The following is a 20,905-nucleotide window of genomic DNA, read 5'->3' on the forward strand; positions in this document are numbered from 1 at the left end:
GCTTCACTTGATATCATTGTGTAATTCTTAATTAAATTTGACTTTCTAACAGGTGGCAACCCTTTTTAAAAATCTTTTTTTTTTTTGAAATAATGCTTTTTTTTAGGAACATCTTTCGATAGGCATCCATATTGAAATACTACATCTAGATCAATTCAGCTTTGCAACAGGCAACACTATTCAAAATACTTTCAAAACAAAGCTTTTTTCAACCTGTTTTATTAAAGTAGCTGACTAAATTTATTTAGACATTTAAAAAAAATATTTCCGAAAGAATGGTTTTTTAAACATCTTTTATTTGACTTGACATCATTTTGTAGTATTTAATTAATCTTAGTGATTAAATTTAATTTGATTTTTAACACGTGGTAAACCTTTTGAAACGTGTTGTTTAAACAATGCTTTCAGGAAAATTTTTCTAGGAATCCTATAGTTTTTATATAATTTGTTTTTAAAGTTTATATATACACAATGAATGAGAAGCAAAATAACATCAAATTTGGTACTGCCAGACTGCTGATATTTTGAATTTTCACAAAAATTTATTTTTTTAAATATAAATTTTTATATTTCTCTACATATTAAAGTACTATCATTTATTAGTTGTTAAACTCCTTTACACTTAGGCAGTCTTCGGCCACGCCTAGGGATAATAACCCTTTTTAAGTAGAATTCCCCTTTCTTAGCTGCCGGAAAAGAGGGGAAGACTCATTTCCTGCACTTTTTGATAAGGAAATGAAGTGTAACGTCTTAACAAATTTAAACAACAACTAATAAGCTAATTCCACCTGGTTTTCTTAAAACAAAGGGTGCGACTGGTCACTAGAGCCCACCAATGCCATATTCCAATACGTTACATAATTCATGAAAAAATGGGATTGACTTTTAATAAGGTGGCCACCCTCTCCAAAATATTTTCGAAATAAAGCTTTCTTTAGCCTCGCTCATTTTCCACCCACATTGAAGTACATCATTTAACAGTTATTAATAAAATTGAATTTAACATTTAAAATAAGTTGTAATTTTCTTAATTTTTTTTTTTCTAATAAAGACTTTTTAAATCTCGTTAGTTTGGTTGTAAAACTTCGTTGAAATTACAATTTATCATCGCATTTAACTTTTCAGCAGGTGACAACCGTCTTAAAAATTGACTATATGTTAAGGTCATACGCCACCTGTATGCCGCTAAATCATTCACAGTTTTAAAACTAGTAGGATCTCATTTAACTTTTCTATTCAATTGATTTTAATTTTCCAAGCTGGTGGCAAACCCCTTTAAAAATTTTTAAATAAAAATCGCTTTTTATGAGTAATTGTATTGATTTTGAATTTCTTAACAGGTGGCAGTCCTTTTAAAAATAGTTTTGAAGGCTTTTTTAATCCCCGTTGTCGTTTGATACCCATATTCAAATGTTTCGTTCGACTTGTTAAACGATTTTATCTTTTTTAACGGGTGGCAACCCTCTTAAGGAACATTTTTTAAATAAATAGTTTAGAACCACTTTCGTTTGACACCGGCGTTGTTGTAATTTATTTACATTATTAGTTAATTGATTATGAATTTTAGAAAAGGTGGCAACTCTCTTCGAAAAGTATCCTGTAAGTGAAAATTGTATTGAAATACGTCCAGCAGGGTCAAGACTCATGCTAATATCTCGTATGCTTATTTAATATGCTGCTGACATTAAACTAATCCAAACTCACTCCCCCGTTTCTATTTTCAGGGTCATGTTTTTGGCTTGTTTTACGTGAACCTCCATTGATGCATAGTAGATCTGTGTATCAGTTTAGTCAATGCTACCCTCGGTGTATTTTTTTTAAGGAATTCTTGTACTTTCCTGCAAAGAGTACCAGACTTGTTTTGTTGGGGTTTCATCATAAATCATTACTTTTAGTCCATTTCTGCACTTTTCTCTTAACCTGCTCGCATGGCGTCTGTGGAAATTTTCCGCTTAATACCAGTGAAAGGTCGTCCGCATATGCGACAAACTTACATTCTTCTCCTCAAATCTCCCAAGAAAATGATATTGCCATCGTATGCTCGCAGTTGCCTATAGCTGCCACCAAGTTTCGATTAAAGCTTCTGAAAGCATTTCTCAGCCAACACAGCGATCGTTAAACCGATTAAATAAAATTGCTTACCTATAAAGAGCCATGTAGTTCATACCTTTAAATTACATACATTATGTTTACAAATGATTTTATTCTTTATCGGCAGGAGAGATAAAAATTCTTTCGCCTTCATTGATGTTCAGTGAGCTTATATGCCATTAGCTACTGTTGATGTTTGCCATGGCTATGCAGCAAGTCATCATTATTCCCAGTTTTAATACATACTGTTGTGGATGCTGGCGCTTCAGTTGATTTTACTGCTTTTGCTGCTGACTACTGTCAGCGCATTAATGTTAACTTATGCAACATTAGGGGATATTCTCGAACTCTTGCCCATTCCACGGATTTCGCGAAATGCAAAAATACTCTTGCAAATTGTGAAGTGGTAGCTTGCTTAGGTAGCATGCGGCGAAATTCTGTATCAAATACAATAACAAGATACAGCAAAAAAAAATGGGGTGAGCGAGATGAGAGGAATAAGAGAAATATGTAGAAATTCCATCAAGAAAACAGCTAGCACAGAGTCCCATTTATCTAGCTATGCTTTTTTGCAAAATATCTGCATGGGCCCAGATGTTGCATACTTTGCAGCGATAGGAAATGCTGTTTCCCATATATTTTGTTGTTGTGTGTTTGCAAGCTATTCAATTCGTGCGATCCGTGCTACGTGCAACGGCTTTGCAAGATTTCAAGAATACCCCTATTGTCAATTATAGTGCAGCGCTAAGATCACTTAAGTGATCGCACAAGTGTGCATACGAGCAGTCAAGGATTATAACTGCACATGCTTTGGCTATTTTTAAATGAAAATCACCAAAAAGAAAATAATGACTGGATTTTTTTTTTGCATAATGTGCTTATGAATGGCATATTGAGTAGCAAAGAGGAAAGTTGTGGGTCCGATTTCAACCTGACGAACATGACAAAAAATGGGAGATTTGTTTCATTTAAGTATTTATCGATTTATCTAGTGGTATCTTTATCAATGCTTTAACGATAAAGTTATAAGTAAAAGTATCGATATTTTAATCAGTATATTTATCGGTATCGTTATAGATATTTTTAACCATCTCCTTATAAAGATAAATAATAAATATGGTCATCGAAATACATACCGATAAACACGGCCAAAATTATGGATAAGTATTTAGATAATTATTGTTACCCATATATTTATCGATATCGATATTATTATACTTAGCACAACCATTTGTTCTTAAAATTTGTTTCCATATTTTTATCTTATCTATTATATATATCTTATCTATTTATACTATCAAAAGCGAAATAAATCCACGAACAAATTAATCGATACATTTTTGAAAAATCGATATTGCGTCGATCAACAAGATCGTGTATTTATATACTTATAGCCTTATTCATAAAAAATAAAGTAACTTTACAAAAGGCTTATAAATTGGAAAATGTATGAGAACGTCAATGTATAGAGCTTTTTAAACGTACTTTATTTTTTATGAATAAGGCCATTAGTTTTCATATTTGTTCACTTTTCAAACAAAAAAATCAAGTGCACGCTCCGCTTCCTTCAACCTGTATGCACTTAGATGCAGAGCCTTAAGAGCTATCCACCTTAGCTCGGTACATTTGTACGTATACAGCTCCAATGGCAATGCAGACGAGCGCCTATCTTAGCGATAAAAGCTGCAGTGTGGGCAATTTCATTTAATTGCATGTTCCGTAACACTTGTCCGTCATGCCGCAGACATAGCCACTGAAAATTGTATCGGTATTATAACAGGTAGCTAGGCGGCAATGCAAACATTGCACATCAAAACCACGCAACCAACAACAATCATTAACAACTGACAACCGCTACATATAGTGGCAACAAAAAAAAAAAACTCAAATATGTGGCACAGTAGCAACATCGCACTTTGCCCAAGAACACAACTACCACATTTTCATACAAAAATTATCTAAACAGGGGCAAGGTTTCCTCATTCTCCTTGTAGTGGCTACTGCAGCTGTTGTCAGTAGTGATCCATTTCTTGACAGACACAACCGACAAGAGCGCCCACGTCAATCACAAGTTGTTGCCAGCTTTGCTGTTGCTTTTTTTATTGTATTACATGGTACGTCTGCTGGCTAGTACCTTCGTGATTGATAGTCCAATTTGAGTTAAATCTCCAAATTGCCGAGCGCCTCATTTGGTAAGCATCAAACTCAGTCTCAGTGTCATGACCAAATGCCAAAGCTGTCGCCTTGTTGCTGTGTTACAACATTGTGTGGCAAGTTACGTTTCATAGCATCGAAGCTTTATTCAATGGCACTCGTATGCACTGCTCTATTTTGGGCACTATGTTCACTTGCCTGGTTTTTAGTGCTTGGCCTTGCCTCAAAGTAAGTGAAAAATCTCGTGGATGCCAGCAACAAGCTAACGATTTGGCTGCTCCTACAACTTCGAATCAGTTATGCCAATAAATGTTGCCAGTGACTTGGGCATTCTAAGCCACTATGTAGATTTTCATGGTTGCGGCATGCGCATGCGCGCGTGTCTTAAAATCAATAAAACTGAAGTTTAGTCTATCGGGAAAAAGAGGCTTTTGCGGCTCTTTGATATTCAATTATAGAGGCAAACAAGTGATTTAGAAACTAACAAATATTGCTGAAACGTGTTGAGAATGTAGGTTGCATCTGGTGAGAAATTTTATTTGTTCAGATGAATCGCCAACTAAATTCGAGTCTTTGTGTATAGGCCTGAAAAAAAGAAGCTTAAAGTGAGAAAGTCCAATTGGAATAAGTCATGTAACAAACCGCGGTGGTTTCAGTTATTATCTGCCTCTAGAGTAGCCAGCTCGTTTTGCTCACTGGCGCTTTAACCACCTATGCAATTTTAGCCTGGTTCAACATATTTAGAAGAATTATCAAATTTCATGTTACGATTGCATAGACAACTAATTCATTCCTTATGTGAGACCCCGGTCTAATCTTCTGTATGGTAGTTTTGATTTTAAATGTTACATGAAGTTGGCAAGAAAAACGCTGTTGAAGAAGCGGAGCTTAGCTTCATTCCGGGTCGTCTTCCGATGATATCTGTTAGGGACAACACGATGCTGATTAAGAAATTTCTGCATCGTTTGTTCTATAGAGAACATCCAAGGTAACACCTACTCGGAACTAAACCATCTACCAGCTACGCAAAATGCATCCTTTCAAACTAAAAATTGGACGAAATTCAGACGCATGTAATTAGAAAAACCTTTGGATACGACAGTGTGCATTGGTGGGCCTTAAACGATATTCATCGAGAGATGAACAACAAATTTTTAAGTTCCCAAACTGTGGATGCTATAATTAGAATCCATAAATCTTTAGACACCACATGAAACCCGTATCTTGAGCAGGGTCAACTTTTACTTATATATACCCAACGCATGTCCAGCTTATGTCGCATATGGGGTTGGGTTTTTTTCAGAAGAAAATATATAAGAGTAACTGTAGTGTTTTGTCCGATCGCAAACAATATCCGCTCGCTGCAATCCTTAAACTAGCTAAAACATCAGTGATTCTGGATTATTCAAATTTAACTAAGTTTTCCTGTTTTTCGGCGTGTTGTATATATTTTTGGGATCGCTGAACACGAATCTGAAATCCGTTTGGCTCAATCACGTCTGGATTTGCTTGCTTCTAAACTCAAAAAACATTGAGAAACTCAATGAACTGCTCCAAAAGGCTTTCTGAAGTACGTCCTATAAAAGCCCTTCTAGAAGGCTTTTAATGGGCAGCGAAAGAAGAAGCCCTTCAATTAATGAGAGTCAATACAAAAAAGAAACGAGAAAGGAATGTGGAGTGGAAGGCCTCTTGACTCTCAGGAAGGCCTTTCGGAAGGGCTTTTAATTCCTTAAATTATCTACTGGGTTATAAAATGATGTATGCCATGCACGGCGAACATTTTGGCGAACACGTTCATAACTCGCATTCTTCTTCTTAATTTTTTCTGTAGTCCCGCAAAACCGGCGGATCGCGCAAGTCTAACCCCTCATTTCTGATCCCGCAAAAATGGCGCGTGATTGGATTCCCTACATATGAGCCAATGTTGGACAAGTTCTCACACTGATGCAACAGTCGAGAATTGGTGGCCAATAGCTAGTTATTGTTACCATGGTTTAATTCATTGTCCATCACTTGGGAATATCATGTTAAGGGTAGTACACTGTAGTGCACTGAAAGGCTAAATATTTTGACTGCGTCAAAGATAAGAAAATATGTGAATTGGTGTAAACTAACATAACTAGATGAAAGTGGACGCTTTAAGCTTTAATTGCTGTACATTTCAGCACTTGGCCGATCGGCCATCAAAAATTATGACGGAGAGTACCTGATTTCCTGCAACCGATTATATCATTCCAAACTATACTAACAACGCGAAATTCATCACCCGGCTTCTTTCGTACGTCGAAAGCGAATACAGCTCGGCACGGAAAAGATATAGGTATGTAAACTTAAATTAAATTAACTAAAATTTTAAATAATATATCGGTGGCAGCCCACTTCTGAAACATTGGCCACTTATGAAGGAAAAAAATCTGAGTAACTACTTCATTTCTCACCGGACACGTATTTTTGTGGAAGGTTTTTTAAGGCTTTTTACAGATTTAATGCGAGGACGCTCTGGTTAAAAGATATGTCTGGTCGATGCTGGACTACGTGTAGCTCAACTAAGACAACAACTTTTTCTTTTTGGTTATTTAGCACTGCACCCGGCTAAGTGATTATGACCGAGTAAAAAACATCTACACATATATATATATGTCACACTTTAAGACCCGGCTATAAATGTCGAAGATATGTATTTTTTCCGAAATTGCTTTCCCAATGTAGTACTTTGGACTCAGAGGTGTACATACAGCGAACATTTTTTTCCGGGACGTTCTAATGTACATACGTATTTTTCTTATGAAAATTCACTCTCCTTCACTAGTTCTAAATTTCACTTTAACGCATTTCACTTTTCGATTCTGTTCTATATAATTTATTATACTTAGTGACCTAGAGCCACAGTGTGGTTATTATTATTAGTTTAGTATTATTAATGAACTTTAAAATTTAACAGCTTTTAACGTGTCTTCAACACTTAAAGTTCACAAAAAAAAAATATGCGATAAAGACAACCCGTCAATGCCTCTGGCTAAAAAAAATTTGTAGCTATTAACCAATTCAAGAAGTGATTTTGCTTTCCATTGCTAGTGGGCAAATAAAAGAATAATTTAAATTTTAGCTTAAAATATTAATTCTTGCTTCTAATTCTTGCATATTTAAGTTGAATATACTGCATACATAGAATGGACGAAGCAAAGCTAGTGAGCTTATTGCGCATGCGCGGCCCACTCAAATTCAAATTTATCTCAATTCGCAGTCCGCTGTCGTCGAATAATTGGACTGCCTAATAGCAGCAATTCGCACGCGCGCAACAACCTGAAGCAAAAGCAACAAAGTTAATAACATAAATAATAGGAGCTATAAAAGCTATTTGGCTGCAGACGAGCTATAAAGATGAGTTGCAGATGGAGTCGCAGACCACCAGCTGTTGCCGTTGTTGCTGTTGTTGTGAGTTTTTGCTATTTTTACACTTTCAGCTAGATCAGTCGAGTACTCGAATTTTGGCGTTTGCTTCAGATTTAATGTTATTTTTCGCATCTGTTGATTTTCTACTGTGCCAGCCACAAAACATTGCATAATGTACCACAGCATGTTGCCCGGTGGCCGGTTGCACTACGTAGCACTTACATGTATGTATTTTGATTTAACACCTCACAACACAACGCCAAGATGTTGGCAAAAAAAAAACGACAACAACACCATCACAGCAGCGGGTTTGTCCGTCAATCACTTGCAGTCGTAAACATAACAGAAAAAAATAAAAACAAGAAAAAAAACATATCGCAATAAAAGCATACTGAGTTTTACATGGCAGAACGCATCACACATGCCGCTAACGCCACGGACACCAATTAATCTGTCTGTCTGTCTGTGAGCGCTTTTGGCAGAAATCGCCTAAGTGTTTACAGTTCGCCAGCGATTAGTAAATTGGATAAACTGTAATGGGTGTGCGTTTACGTTTGAGTTCGGGAAGCGCGTGCTCTGCTCTCGAAACTACACTTTTTATGATACCATTTTTTACATGTTTTTGTTTTTTTTTGTTCTGCGCATGCGCATGTTTTACCCAGTTTGTGTTCCGCGTTGTAGGCAAATGTGCTTAAGTGCTGACTGGCTACTGTTGCGGTTAGTCGATTTTTATGGCCGCATTAAATGTTGCCCATGTTGCGCTGCACCTGCGGTATGTGGTCACCAACAAACGTCTCGTTTAGCTATTTGCGTAAATTCTTAGTTGCAGTGCGGACCACCTGCTGCTGTGTCCATGATTGTTTTTTGGTTGCTCACCTCTGCTCTTCTTCTGGCACGTCTTACCATCTTCTTTTCACTCTTATGTATGTCATTAACAGCCTTTAGTGTAAAATTTGCATTTAACTGTGCACCATTAAGCGCTCCGATTTGATGGTTTTCTAGGCGGTTAACGCTTTGGCGCAAACCAAGTAAACTTGCGGTTGGAGAACTGTAGCTGCTTATTTTGCTATTAAATGTTTATTGGTTGCAGTTTTGTGATACATTTCACAGCCAATGAAAAGAAACGATGGCTTTTAAGAATACATAAAAATTAAAGAGTATCTTCGATCTCGACGTCAATAAGAAGTTTAGTGGAAATCGCAGAAAGCAGCAGATGAACATACAAACAATACATTTTATTTATTTTTACAACAGCTTTTTTGTTTATTTTATTAAATAAAAGCTAAAGAACTGCAGCAAAGCCAATACCATCATTATCCCTAATTCCAAAAAAAAAATATGTAAAAGCTAATTTTTGTACTTGAGGAACTCTTTTTAGTGAAACGAAAAGTAAATGGCAAAAGCGTTAATTAACATTTGTGAAATTGAGAGCACACGAATTCACTCTCATGGGAAATTTCTAAATTCACATAGTGAAATTGAAATGTAACACTGGGAGCAATGTTTTAATTATCTTATTACAGGGCACTCTGTAAATGGACCTTGAACCAAATTCACAAAATAAAATTCCTTATAAGTAAAATTATATCACAAAACCATTTACTTGGCACTTCTTAAAAATTATTCGAACCTCTATTTGCATGAAAAATAAATGAGGGTTCCAGCAGGGTGGATGATTATAGGTCATATAGCTCGAAGTTTGATTGGTCACTCCCCGGTGAATCAAGTTAAATGCCTGTAATTTAACATTATTTGACAAGTTGATCCCAATCGCAATATTCCTTAGATATGAGTAGGAGATATAAATAATAAAGAACTTCATATGCAAGTGCCCTGCGCTCCAGAGAAAACGTCTCTAATTTCTTGGCAAATACTTCTCCGAGAGCTTCGACAGATTGGGTGAAAAGTTCATTACATGGTTTGCTAGGATCTACCAGAAAACAGTATGGTTAAAATACATGTAGGGAAAGGTATGAGAAAATCCGCAGTACGCCTATGCAGCCTGCGAGTAAGTTCTTACCAGAGCTGCCCATCTAAAATGGCCTAACCTTCTGTCAGTAAGGGTTTATGGCTGGTACCTCGTTTTATTGTTTTATTGAGCCCACTGATTACGGTTGGTTCTTATAGACCACTTCATTCTATTCAACGCAGCTTTCACCTAAACTAACCTTGTTTGATTATAGTTGTCAGTGACGGTTCAATTGAAACCTTTTTATAATTTTTGAGAAAATAACCTACGACCCAGAATATCTGGCCTGTAGCGCCAAGAGCCCAAAACACAGTAAACGTTTCAAGTGGCTTATACAAGCGCTAAGAGAGGCAAGAACGGATTCCGGAGTCCCATTGCCCTTAAGACTAATCTGTGAACAGACCAATCCCATGCACATAAAAGAACATGCGAAAAGATAGTAAAGAGCCTGGCTTTTCTAAGACCGCCAACGGCTCCCCAGAAGAAAGAGGCTTCTGATTTTACACCTTCAATAATCATAAATCTCGAAGAACTGACAACTGAGTCGCCAAAATGATTCCAGTCGCATGAGAAGAGATGATTAACCTTATTGCCCCAGTTTGTTGACGACCTACACACTTCTCTTGGATAACGCAGTTGCCTATGTTGTTAGTAGTCATTTTGAACAGTAGGTATTTTTCGAAACTGAGCAAAAGGAAATTTAGGCTGTAGAACTAATGAACTAGGCTTCTCTACGTGAATGCCTCAGGAGATCCATTATTCGGCGGATTTAACAATCCTTTTTTAACACTAATTAAAATATTAATCCTTATTTTTGATGCACACGTGTGTGTTTTTTATAAGTATGTGTATTTTACTACATTTCTTTACTTACCATGAATATCGTCAACACAAATTCCCAAATCTTCGCGATATGTATTCAAATAGGGCAAACAACGACATTGGCAGCTCTCACTCGAATGATGTGCGGCAGAACGATCACTGGATTTTGGAAGCTTAGAACGCCTGCCCAACAAATCGATATCAGTGAATGTAGAATGAACAGCAGCGGCGTTGGCTGTATTTAAGAAAGTTAAATATTATTAACAATTTCAGTGACCAATGTCGAGTGAAAATTTGTTATTAAACCCTTTTATTAGCCTTTTGGCTTTTAATAGATATTTCGACAAGAGCAACCCATTATTTTTAATTTTTTTTCCTTATTTAAGTATTATTAAAAATCAAAATTAAGATCTACATATATCAAACTTCTACTCATTCATATGAACAGAAAAAAAACAAAAGGATTAAATAACACATGACTAATCAAGAAAATGTCAGAAGGATACGTTTTCGAAAAAAACACTAAAAGTCATGAAGTGGCCCGAAAAGTTTTGAACCGGACAAGAAAAGTCTTGATCCCGAAAAAAAACACTTAATAAAATGTGAAAAGTTACGAAAAATTCAGAGAGCACACGAAAAGTCACTATGAATCTGAAAAGTCCCAATTAATATAGAAAATATGCGAAATGATCTCAAATAAAACACAGTAAGTCAAAAAAAGTCTCGAAAGATATGGAAAGGTATTAAAAATTTCCGAATAAAATAATAGGTGCATTCTTTTGCAACCGAACTACAAAAGAACACTCGCTTAAATGACGAAATACACGCAAAGCAACAACACAAACTTGGCTATTTATCCGAGCTCAGCTAGGTCGGTTAAAAAATACGCGACCTGGGTAGTGTTGGTTAGTGAATAAACTGCTCTATTGTGAATTGTTAATGGCTACCAACAAGGTTGTTAGGTAGTTAAAAGGAAATTTTACATGAGCTGAGCGTTCTTTTGTCACTCGCTTACAAAAAAAAAATGCAGCTAATGTAAAGTCTGCGAAAATTCTAATAGACCCCCAAAAGTTCATACTAAAACATAAAAAAAAACCTGGAAAAAACGAATAGCTACAGAAACAATTTAAAAGAGGCCTGAAAAATCCCTAAAGGCTTTAAAAGATCGAAAACAACACACGATAAGTCAAGATAAGGTCCCGAAAGTTTTCGAATGGAACTCGAAAATCCTGAATAAGACGCAAAAGATCACGAAAAGTCCCAAATAGGACCCCTTAGGTCAGGGAAATTTTCGAAAATTTCCTCATAAAACATTGCTCATCAAATCAAGTTTTACACTCCTGTAACTAGCGTTTCAGTATTCAAAAAGAACTAACCACCATGCAACAAAATCGCCTGTTTTCGTAATTTGACTGTACGAAAAGTCAAAAGATTCTAATAAAACACAAACAAAAAGCGAAAAAACACGAAAAAAGGCAAAAGCACGAACATTTGTTAATAATAACGAAAAGTCAGAGAAAATCCCAAAGTCTGTCTAAAACACAAAGATACCGAAAAGTCCCGAATAAAACACAAAGCTAAAAAGAAGGTCCTAAAAACTGAAAAAAAAAAAACAAAAATATCTCGAAAACTTTCAAAATAAAATACGACAGATCGGTAACTATCTGATTTTTTGTTTCAATGTCTACCTTTGGTACCTTTGCTTAAACTAAAAGAGGTCAAAATTTTAAAAAGTCACGAGCAAATCATCCTTTGTAATATCAGAAGATTTTAATGATACATTCCTAAAAAGCGATACGATAATTTTTTAACGGTACCATTTTGTTACTCTATCTGCCATTAATTCGAACAAAATATTTAACTTTATCAAAAGGCACTCAAATACGGAAAATATATAGAAAAAACCTGAATGTTAACGTCCTCTTAATGCTTATGGTTTTTGGTATTGCTGTATTTAGGGAATTCACAAGGTGTTGTGAATTGTCGTATAGTTGTATGTCGTAAATTTTAAATGGCTAAAAATATATAAAGGGCGTTCGCAAGGTACCATAAATTCGTACTTATTATGAATTTTCACAGTTTTGGAAAATAGTTGGTTGTGGCTTAAAGTCCTCTAAACATGTATTTCAGCTAATTAAGTTTACGACATACAACAATACGACAATATACAACGCATTGTGAACTCCCCAATTGAATTTATCCATATCAGTAGCGATATCTTTAAAGTTATCTTTTTGCAAAACACCTCTAAGCGAATCCACCAGTGTTTGGTGTCTATTCAACTCACCGCCTTTATCGCCAATGCTGGTTAGCAAATCAACTCCTGCCGTTCCACTCGATAAGCCCACGCAAGTGTCCGCCGTACAGGTGTGGATGCCTATTGTTGGATAATTATGAATGAAAAGAGAAGAAAACGCAAGGAAATGTTAAATTTGTTTAAGTTAAGTGGATGTTTACAAAACTGGCATTCAGTCAATAGCTGCATACATACACACTCGCGCCTACACATTTAAATAAATGGTGGGCAAAGTGTTAACAAAGTGTCATTTAGTGCACCAGTTACCAGTTTGCGTTGAAGTGTTTGACATTAGGTGCTGAAATGCCAAATATCCCACAGACAAAGGCGCTAATCCCGGTGCGTTTGCACAACTAAGTATATAGATACATATGTACATAAATACTATGGTTTCAAGTAGGTGAACAACTTTTATGCCCACCACTTTGTAGAGTTGTGTCATTGTTTTTGTTTTTGTTGTTGCATGGTAAACACGCATACCTAGGTACTAGTTTTTGGTTTTCACCGCTAACTTGCCAAGTTTATTATCACAAACTTTGTTAGGTGTTTGTGGTAGGCTGTTGCTGTTGTCAAAGTTGTTAGCACTGACATTGCGTCTATGTTTCTTTTTGAGTGTGTGCGTGTGTGTGCATTGTTCTCTTTGCTCAGTGTTGTAACTCAAACTACAGCGACATTGCATTTTTATGCAATGGAATTTATGTGCATAAAGGCGACACGTCGACATGCAACAACACCAACAACTTTATCAAGCACTTGAGCAGCAATTGTCTATAACTTTTGTTGTTGTTTTGTGGTTGTTGTTGCTTGGCAATTTTATTGTTCAATGCGACTCGTGCCACACTCGCTCGTTGTCACCATCACCATCACCACCGCCAAATACCAATGCCATCAACAACACCTCTTTATAAGTAATTTTACGATTTGCTTATGTAAATTTACTCGCACTTATAAAATGTTGTTGCAGTAAATTGGTCTGAAGTGTGCAGCCACAACAATTTCCATGTAAATATTTGTGAGCCTACAACACTATGAAGTATTTCACACTTGCATGTGGCACCTACTGCACTTAAGTGTTTATGGTGTTTACGGTGTTTTGGTTCGCAAGAATGTCGCGCCAGCTCAACGGGCGCTACCAATCATTTGTTGTACTACTTTTTTCATTACCATTTTCTTCCCGCTTTGGTCAACTTTAAAGTCTCTGCATTATGGGTCGTTTTCACATTTTTCTCCGTCTAGCACAAGGTTCACGTTTTGTCACCTCTTTTTTTTCCATAATCACTTCTGGTATTCCGTCAAGCACTTGCTTGCGTGCGTAAAATATGCAAATCAAGATATGCTACTCGTTGCATATATGTATATATTTATTTATGACTACATGTATGCTCATAATTTGAGCACGCAAATATTTTCCTGATATCTAACTGCATGTTGCTCCAATTAGCTTGAACAATCAAATCCATCACCCAATTGCTGGACATAAACATGAAACTCAACTTACATATCAGCTTCGATTGTGGGCATTCAAAATCGAAGTGGTGTAACCAACCGTTCGCGCAATTAATTATTTATCGCATGCAAATTGGCTTCCTGCTGTAACACATTTTTGGTCTACATATGGAAGTGAGGGTTTTTAAGTGGCGTGTACTTGTTTGAACGAAATGTGCTACTCTGCCATTGCTTAGAATTGCAACATGAAATTTTTAAATTGTATTCAACTTTAGTGAAAAAATTGTGCTGCACAAAAAATCCTAAATAAGTATGCGGAAAGAATTTGTCCCTACGACGACATTTACTGAGCACACCCGCACAGAACTTACTCAGATATTTCATACTGGTTTTCGTTTCTATAATATTTTTGCAGTAATCGAGGTCAGATATTATTGGGGGTTGTTCCGAATTTCGCATTGATGAAAAACTTCTTTCACATAAATTGTGCCGTACACAAGACCGTACAGAAAAAAGCTGCGCGTACATCCTTGCGCCCAAATTATTTTTGCAAAGCAATTCAAAAAAAAAATGTGTCCGATTTTTTACATTAGTCGTTATTTACAGGCGGATCTTAAGCGTGATATATCTTAAGGTAAAATTTTTTTTTCATTCGTTTACTGACCTCAAGACCATGTCCTAGTTTAATCCTGCTATCATTGGCGTAGCCAGAATGAAATTTAGGGGGGGAGGGGGGGCTCAACCCTATTAAGCTGGCCTTTCAGGGTACTATTTTATATATATTTAAGGAAAATTTGAAAGTTAGGGGGGGCTCGAGCACCCCCGTGCCCCTACCTGGCTACGCCCATGCCTGCTATTGTCAAAGATTTGAGCTTTTCGGTGCTACCGCCCGGTATTTTGTTGGATTGGATGGTGATTTTGAGCATTCGGGTCCATAGTGAATTCATATTTTACCAGCATGGCAGGTTTTCAGATCTTCTTTATGGCTTTGACTATTGATTATCTCCTATTCGAAACGTGATTCATCGCAAGCTTGACTTGTCACATTTCTCAGTCAGCATAATACTCATCCGAGTTTTTTTACTTTTTCGTTAAAATTTAAAAGTGTTTTTGATGACTTTTTGAAAAGTAAAAGTTTTGGCCTATTTGGGTGATTTGAGCTTCAATTCTCGGCTCAATAGCATCGATTGTTTTATGGTAAGGTCCTCAATCATTGTTTCATTAGGATAGATTAGCTAATAGAACATAGATAAATATCGTCGATATTTATGCAAAACCGTTCATCGACCAGTTGCAAAACCGCCAAGTCGCCGTTGTGGCAAAAATGTGATTTGGTAACCCTGAACTCCAGGCATCGGGATTTATGCATAAAAGTCATAAAATCGTTATTAAAACAACAGATTTGTAAAATAATAGCTAGAGAAAATACCGCCTCTCAAGGCAATGCCTTCAAAGGAAACCCGTTTCTTCGCTCTCCTGTAAAATTTGAGTGCCGTAAGATAGGCGGTTTTGCAATTGGACGAGTTGCGGTTTTGCATAAAACATCGACGATATTTATGTATATATATTACAGACTAATCCTAGTAATAATTGCTTCTTCCGATGAGTATTCGGTTTGCTAGTTAAAACTGGGTTAACTCTTCGATTTGCGTTTTGGGTTATAGTAATACATACACCTTTCATCAACTCCAGGGGCCTGATTGTTTTTAAGCCTCATCGTTGCTGTTCGCACCTCGTCTTGGTCGAGTGAAGGAACGTCAGCTACGACCCTGTACATTATTCTGGGTTCTTCTTCGTCAAACGCGCCACCTGTGGAGCTATTCAAAAACGTTGTGAAGAGTTCCTTCCATATCCCAAACTTCGTCTCTGCAGGAATCAGCCCGGTTTTGGAATCATTTGAATGCTGCTTTATTTACGTATAAAATTTTCACAACGAATTTGTACCGGATAGTATACCGGGCCTCCTTCTCGTCTCTCTTTTCCTGTATTTCATTGTGAAGAGGACTAAATTTGTCTTATGCTAATTGTTATAAAGACGAACGCTTCTTGTCCTATTACAGATTTATTTTGAGATCATTAGAGAGTATCACTGATCGTGTACAACAATAGTGTTCAATCGAATGGAGACAGCACTCTATATCGCTGGGAGTGCCCGGTTTGTCATTTTCGACATTGAAAAGATCTCAAACCTAGTGATGGCCATTATACAATTATGTGAATAAAGGTCTCCATAGATCTGGAAATTTGTTTGGCAAAAAAAAAATGTTTATTTTCACATAGAAGTTTCTTTTCATTCCGTCGAAGGTGGAGACTTCTTTATTTATTCGCCACACCTACAGGAATTGAATTTATGAACTATCAACAACATTTAAATTAAAGTTTCTCCTACAGCAACCGCCCACCATAAAAGGCAATTGGACATTTAATGCAAACAGAAGCGCTGCACATTCGCTCCATTACAGATAAAATAACAAAGAAAATCGTCAAAGCCAAAAGTGAAAATAAATACAGTGCCTCCGGTACTCACCACTTGTACGAAAAATATCGCCATCATGTTGCCGCGTCAAATTGACAATATTGCCCGTGGGTTCCAGCAGCAAATTGGCACTGCTGCTGAGCAATTCTTCGCTGGTTTGGCTCGGAGTGTGCGTCAAGGTGTGAGTGCCAATACCAGCATCAGCGCCAGCATTGCGGTTGTGATTAGGCTTACGATTGTTCAAATCGCCGTTGCTACTGCCAACAGCGCCACCATTACTGCCATCCAAATGAGTACCATCATCAAGATCGTAGTCGCCGTCGCCATTGCCCCTATCAACCACAGCTGAAATCGTGCTGCCTACATTTGAGTTTCCCCCATTGCGGCTACGAGTACCAGCAGCCATGGCATGCACATCATCATCCTCTGCATTGACCATAGCGGCGGCTGCACCAGCTGCTGCTGCCAATGATGTGGCACCGATTGCCTCGCCGCCGACGCCATGCATGGCAGCTAAGGCGGCTGTGGCGGGAACTGTGGCGAGTGCATCATCCTCGCTTGAGAGGGCGGCATGCGTGTCACGTTTCGTTGCTGTTGTTGTTGTTGTTGTTGTTGTTGCTGTTGATATTGCTGCTTTTTGCGCAATGGTCGCTTCTTGCGTAAGTGCAAGCGTTGTTACTGGTGTAGCATGGCTGTGCCATAGGCTGCAGCACAGCAACACTGTTGCTACAAATTGTGCGCACAACATGTTGCCAGCAACATTGCGTCCGTTAGTCTGCACCGGCGACGATGGCAGCAACGCAAATGGCATACAATCGAGCGCCAATGGAGAATGCGGTTTGGCGGCTGGTATTTTTTACTTTCCTTTATTCTTATTTTTCTCTGCTTCCTAAATCTCAGCTATGCAAAATACCCGACCGCGGGTTCAGTATGCGTTGGATTTAGGAAAATTTCCCGTCAAGCTCTAAGGCAGAAGGTGTAGAAGATGGCCAGCTTCGGCTTAGGTCTTCAAATTATTTTAAATTTTTTTTCTTGCTGCTGTTGTTGTTGTTACTGTTATCTTGCTTTTGGCCCGTTGTGCTGCGCTCCCAAAAGTGCATCCTCAGCAGACACTATTCACGCCAGCTGCCTTTAGTGGATGTTATGCATGTTTGTTGTTGTTGTTTTGACCGCCTACATCGCCAACACTGCGCTGCCACTCGAGCAATGATCGATGGCTGTCCACCACAGCAGCCCGTCTGTCCGTTAAACTGCGCTGCCTTTGTCTGCACCATGCACACTCCCACTGAGTAAAAAGGCCCAATCAATTATTCGGTGGCTTTTGTCAGAATTGCTCAGGCAATTCTTGTTAACGGCAGTCAAATTGTTACTGCTTCTATTTTAATCTCTCCGTTTATTTTTTATTTGTTTTTCGTGGTGAATTCTTGCCGCAACGTCACCGTTAATGGTTATTTCTGTAACTGCCAGTCTTCTTTATTTTTTGGCTTTGTTGCCATCAATGCCTCAGCTGTTCATTGATCTGCAATGAAAAATTAAAAAAAAAAATTTAGCAACGCTTGATAATTTATTGAATTTTAGCGCAGCTGGATAGTAAAACTCCGGCAATGCATAGGGAACCACAAAAAAAAAAAACTATGAATGAATAAAAAAGTTGTAAAAAACAACTACAGTGCAGCAAAGCTGCTTGTTGTTTTCTCCACTCACTCGATGTCGAAAGGTTAATTATGCTTCAATTTAAGTGTTTTGCTGGAAATTTACAGGCACCCAAATTAATATCTCGTAAGCTGCATTTATGCAAATTTTGTTTAGTTTTCGTAAGTGATTGGCAACGCCTTAGTGGCCAACAAGATTCGTGGGCAGGTGGATTAGCTGTCAAACGTGCCGAAGCAATTTGGCGTTGTCTGCATAGGACTCACTTCGAATATTTTTTCGCATAACTAAGTGGGTCGAAGGAGATATCTGAAATATGAAAGGCTAGTTTTTATGTGCCCAACACTGTTTCGGTTTCATTACTAAACTGGCCTGAAGCACAGGAAATTGATTGCGAATTAAATTAACAACTATTTTTGTGGGTAGATTCTGTTGTCAGAATGACAAAATTCTGTAAAATTACATGTTTTTAAAATTTTAAATCTCTTTGGTGCATATGGACGAACAGATATTGAGAAAGTCTTTTTAAAATCTCATCCTTGAATATACTTCGAAATTTGTAATAAGTAATTTTGAAAAACTTTTATGTTAGGAATATGTATACACACGACCACATCCTTGAAAATCTTTAAGGAATATTTAGCATGCTAACAATTTATTCCATTCTATATAGAGAGGCGCATTTGAAGCATTTTATTTGACTTTGAATTAGTAATATTTTAAATAATTATTTATGAATGATGCGTGCTGATAAAAACTCGTATCTCCTACTGCAAATTTAACTCTAACTCAATTAATCAGCAGGTGTCTCAGCATTAGTTTGTTCAATCAATTAACTATATAGAATATATATTTAGTATACTCGAGTACTTTCAAAGCCACATTACTTTCCGGTTTAACCAAGCCTACATCACTCTTCGGCATCCACATAAAAGTGCAAAGGTTTTTAGCCGGCAGTAAAAATGGGATGACACGCCTCATTAGCTTCCAACTATATACATACATACATATGCACATACAACTGGTCAACGCAAAACGAAATAAACCCGAGAAAAGTAGTGCCATCTGGTTATATCTTTAAAAAGGAAAAAATTTTTAAAATTCAAACAATTTGAGGAAAAAGCAAAAAAAAAAAAAACGAGTCGAGGTGCTGTAAGTTATTCAATGCATTTTGGCTGCAGTCGTCGCATGTTTTGTAGTCGCCTTTTTCACCTCTTGCAATTGCTTATTCTTCTTCTTCTTTTAAATTTCATGGGCGTTTCACTGCTGCAGACTTGTTTGATGGCAGCAATATGATTGTGCGTGCCAAAGTTGCAGATTACAGCGTGATTATGTTTTTTTTTCTTTACTCGTTTTCCCTTGAATTGTTGTTTGTGCACTGCTTAAGCTGTTTATTGTCCCCATAACGCCAGTCAGTGTAAACACGCATAGGCTTTCGCACATACTTTGGGCTGTGTGCTATGCATTTACGAGTACATATATGCAAGCACGTACGCTATGCAGCGTCAAGTCTCCAAGCTAGTTGGGCAAGTTCTTCAGGCAAACAACGCTTTTCAATTAGATGTTGCACGCACTGTTAAATCGCCGGAGAACTGGTCGTTTCCTTGGCTATCTTTGTGTGTGTAGTAAACTGGCTAGCCGCCGAATGCCATCCACTCCTTAGGTGGCTGATTGAAGCCTGAACATGTCCATGCTGTAGCTGTGGCGAATCTTAAATAAATATTTTATTACTTATTAATTTGCCATTTTTTTCGTACTATTTTGAAAAGATTCATTAACTATTTTCTAACGAGATCTGGCGCCAATAGCTTGTTGTCTAGCATTTTCATAGGAATCTGAGACTCAGACTGGCTATCATTTTTTTTTTTAACAGTTGGCTCCTTACTACCAAATAGGAAAGAGTGCGTCCTTGCAAGAATATATATATTTTTTTTTGTTTTTATGGAACGGAGGAATTACAGTTCTCTTCAGAAGTTTAATGACTTAAAGTTGGGTGAAGTTACATTTTAAAAATTCACAGTCCCTTTGTGTGTAGTTTTTACTAAAAGTTTGTCATGGGGTATAGTAGTCGCGTGTTCTTTTAACGAAGAGGTTATGAAGATTTAAGTAACTGTCAGATATTCCTTACAGTTTTCCATTGTGGGAAGGTCCATTTCCTCTTGATTTCTCTGAGTAGACAATTTATTGCTTCGGCTTCGAAATCACCAAGATGCATGCTCCAGCTTTAGCGAATTCGTCAGCCCTTTCATTACATTATACGTTTGTATGGATACATATGTATTGACGCTGCCGTCGAGCTTAACAAACACTTGCATTCTCTCACCAATTTGGAATTAGTTATTGGTGAAGCCAATGCCAGAGTGGCTGCTTGGCTATCTGAGAAAACTTATTTTCATCTTCTCTAACAGTCAGGCAGCCCTGAAAGCTTTGGACTCATACAGAATGAAGAGCACCTTGCCCAGTGCCCGGGGTAAACGGTAATTAGTCGAGATGAATCCCTCCTGTTCAGTTTGATGCGAAATGCAGTGCGTTTTACGCAGTTGATGGGCCACTGACTCCTGCAGACCCTACAGGGGTTGTAGGTTTTTCCACGTACTATTACCCACCT

At 37.4% G+C, this 20,905-nt stretch overlaps 1 protein-coding gene across 1 annotated transcript in view; it reads right to left on the reverse strand.

Moving 5' to 3' along the window:
• Nucleotides 1-17,458, reverse strand: part of sha (shavenoid) — a 39,485-nt gene extending 22,027 nt beyond the window's left edge. Inside the window, exons 1-3 of the mRNA XM_017615012.1 lie at nucleotides 16,699-17,458; nucleotides 12,717-12,806; nucleotides 10,482-10,664 (exon numbers count right to left, since the gene is read on the reverse strand). Coding sequence (XP_017470501.1) covers nucleotides 10,482-10,664; nucleotides 12,717-12,806; nucleotides 16,699-17,458 — 1,033 coding nt within the window. The remainder of the gene's footprint in view (nucleotides 1-10,481; nucleotides 10,665-12,716; nucleotides 12,807-16,698) is intronic.
• Nucleotides 17,459-20,905: the final 3,447 nt, after the last annotated feature.

The sequence above is a fragment of the Rhagoletis zephyria genome, unplaced genomic scaffold (genome assembly GCF_001687245.7).
Source record: "Rhagoletis zephyria isolate East Lansing unplaced genomic scaffold, Rhagoletis_zephyria_1.1 Rzeph_scaffold_00022, whole genome shotgun sequence".
NCBI lineage: Eukaryota > Metazoa > Arthropoda > Insecta > Diptera > Tephritidae > Rhagoletis > Rhagoletis zephyria.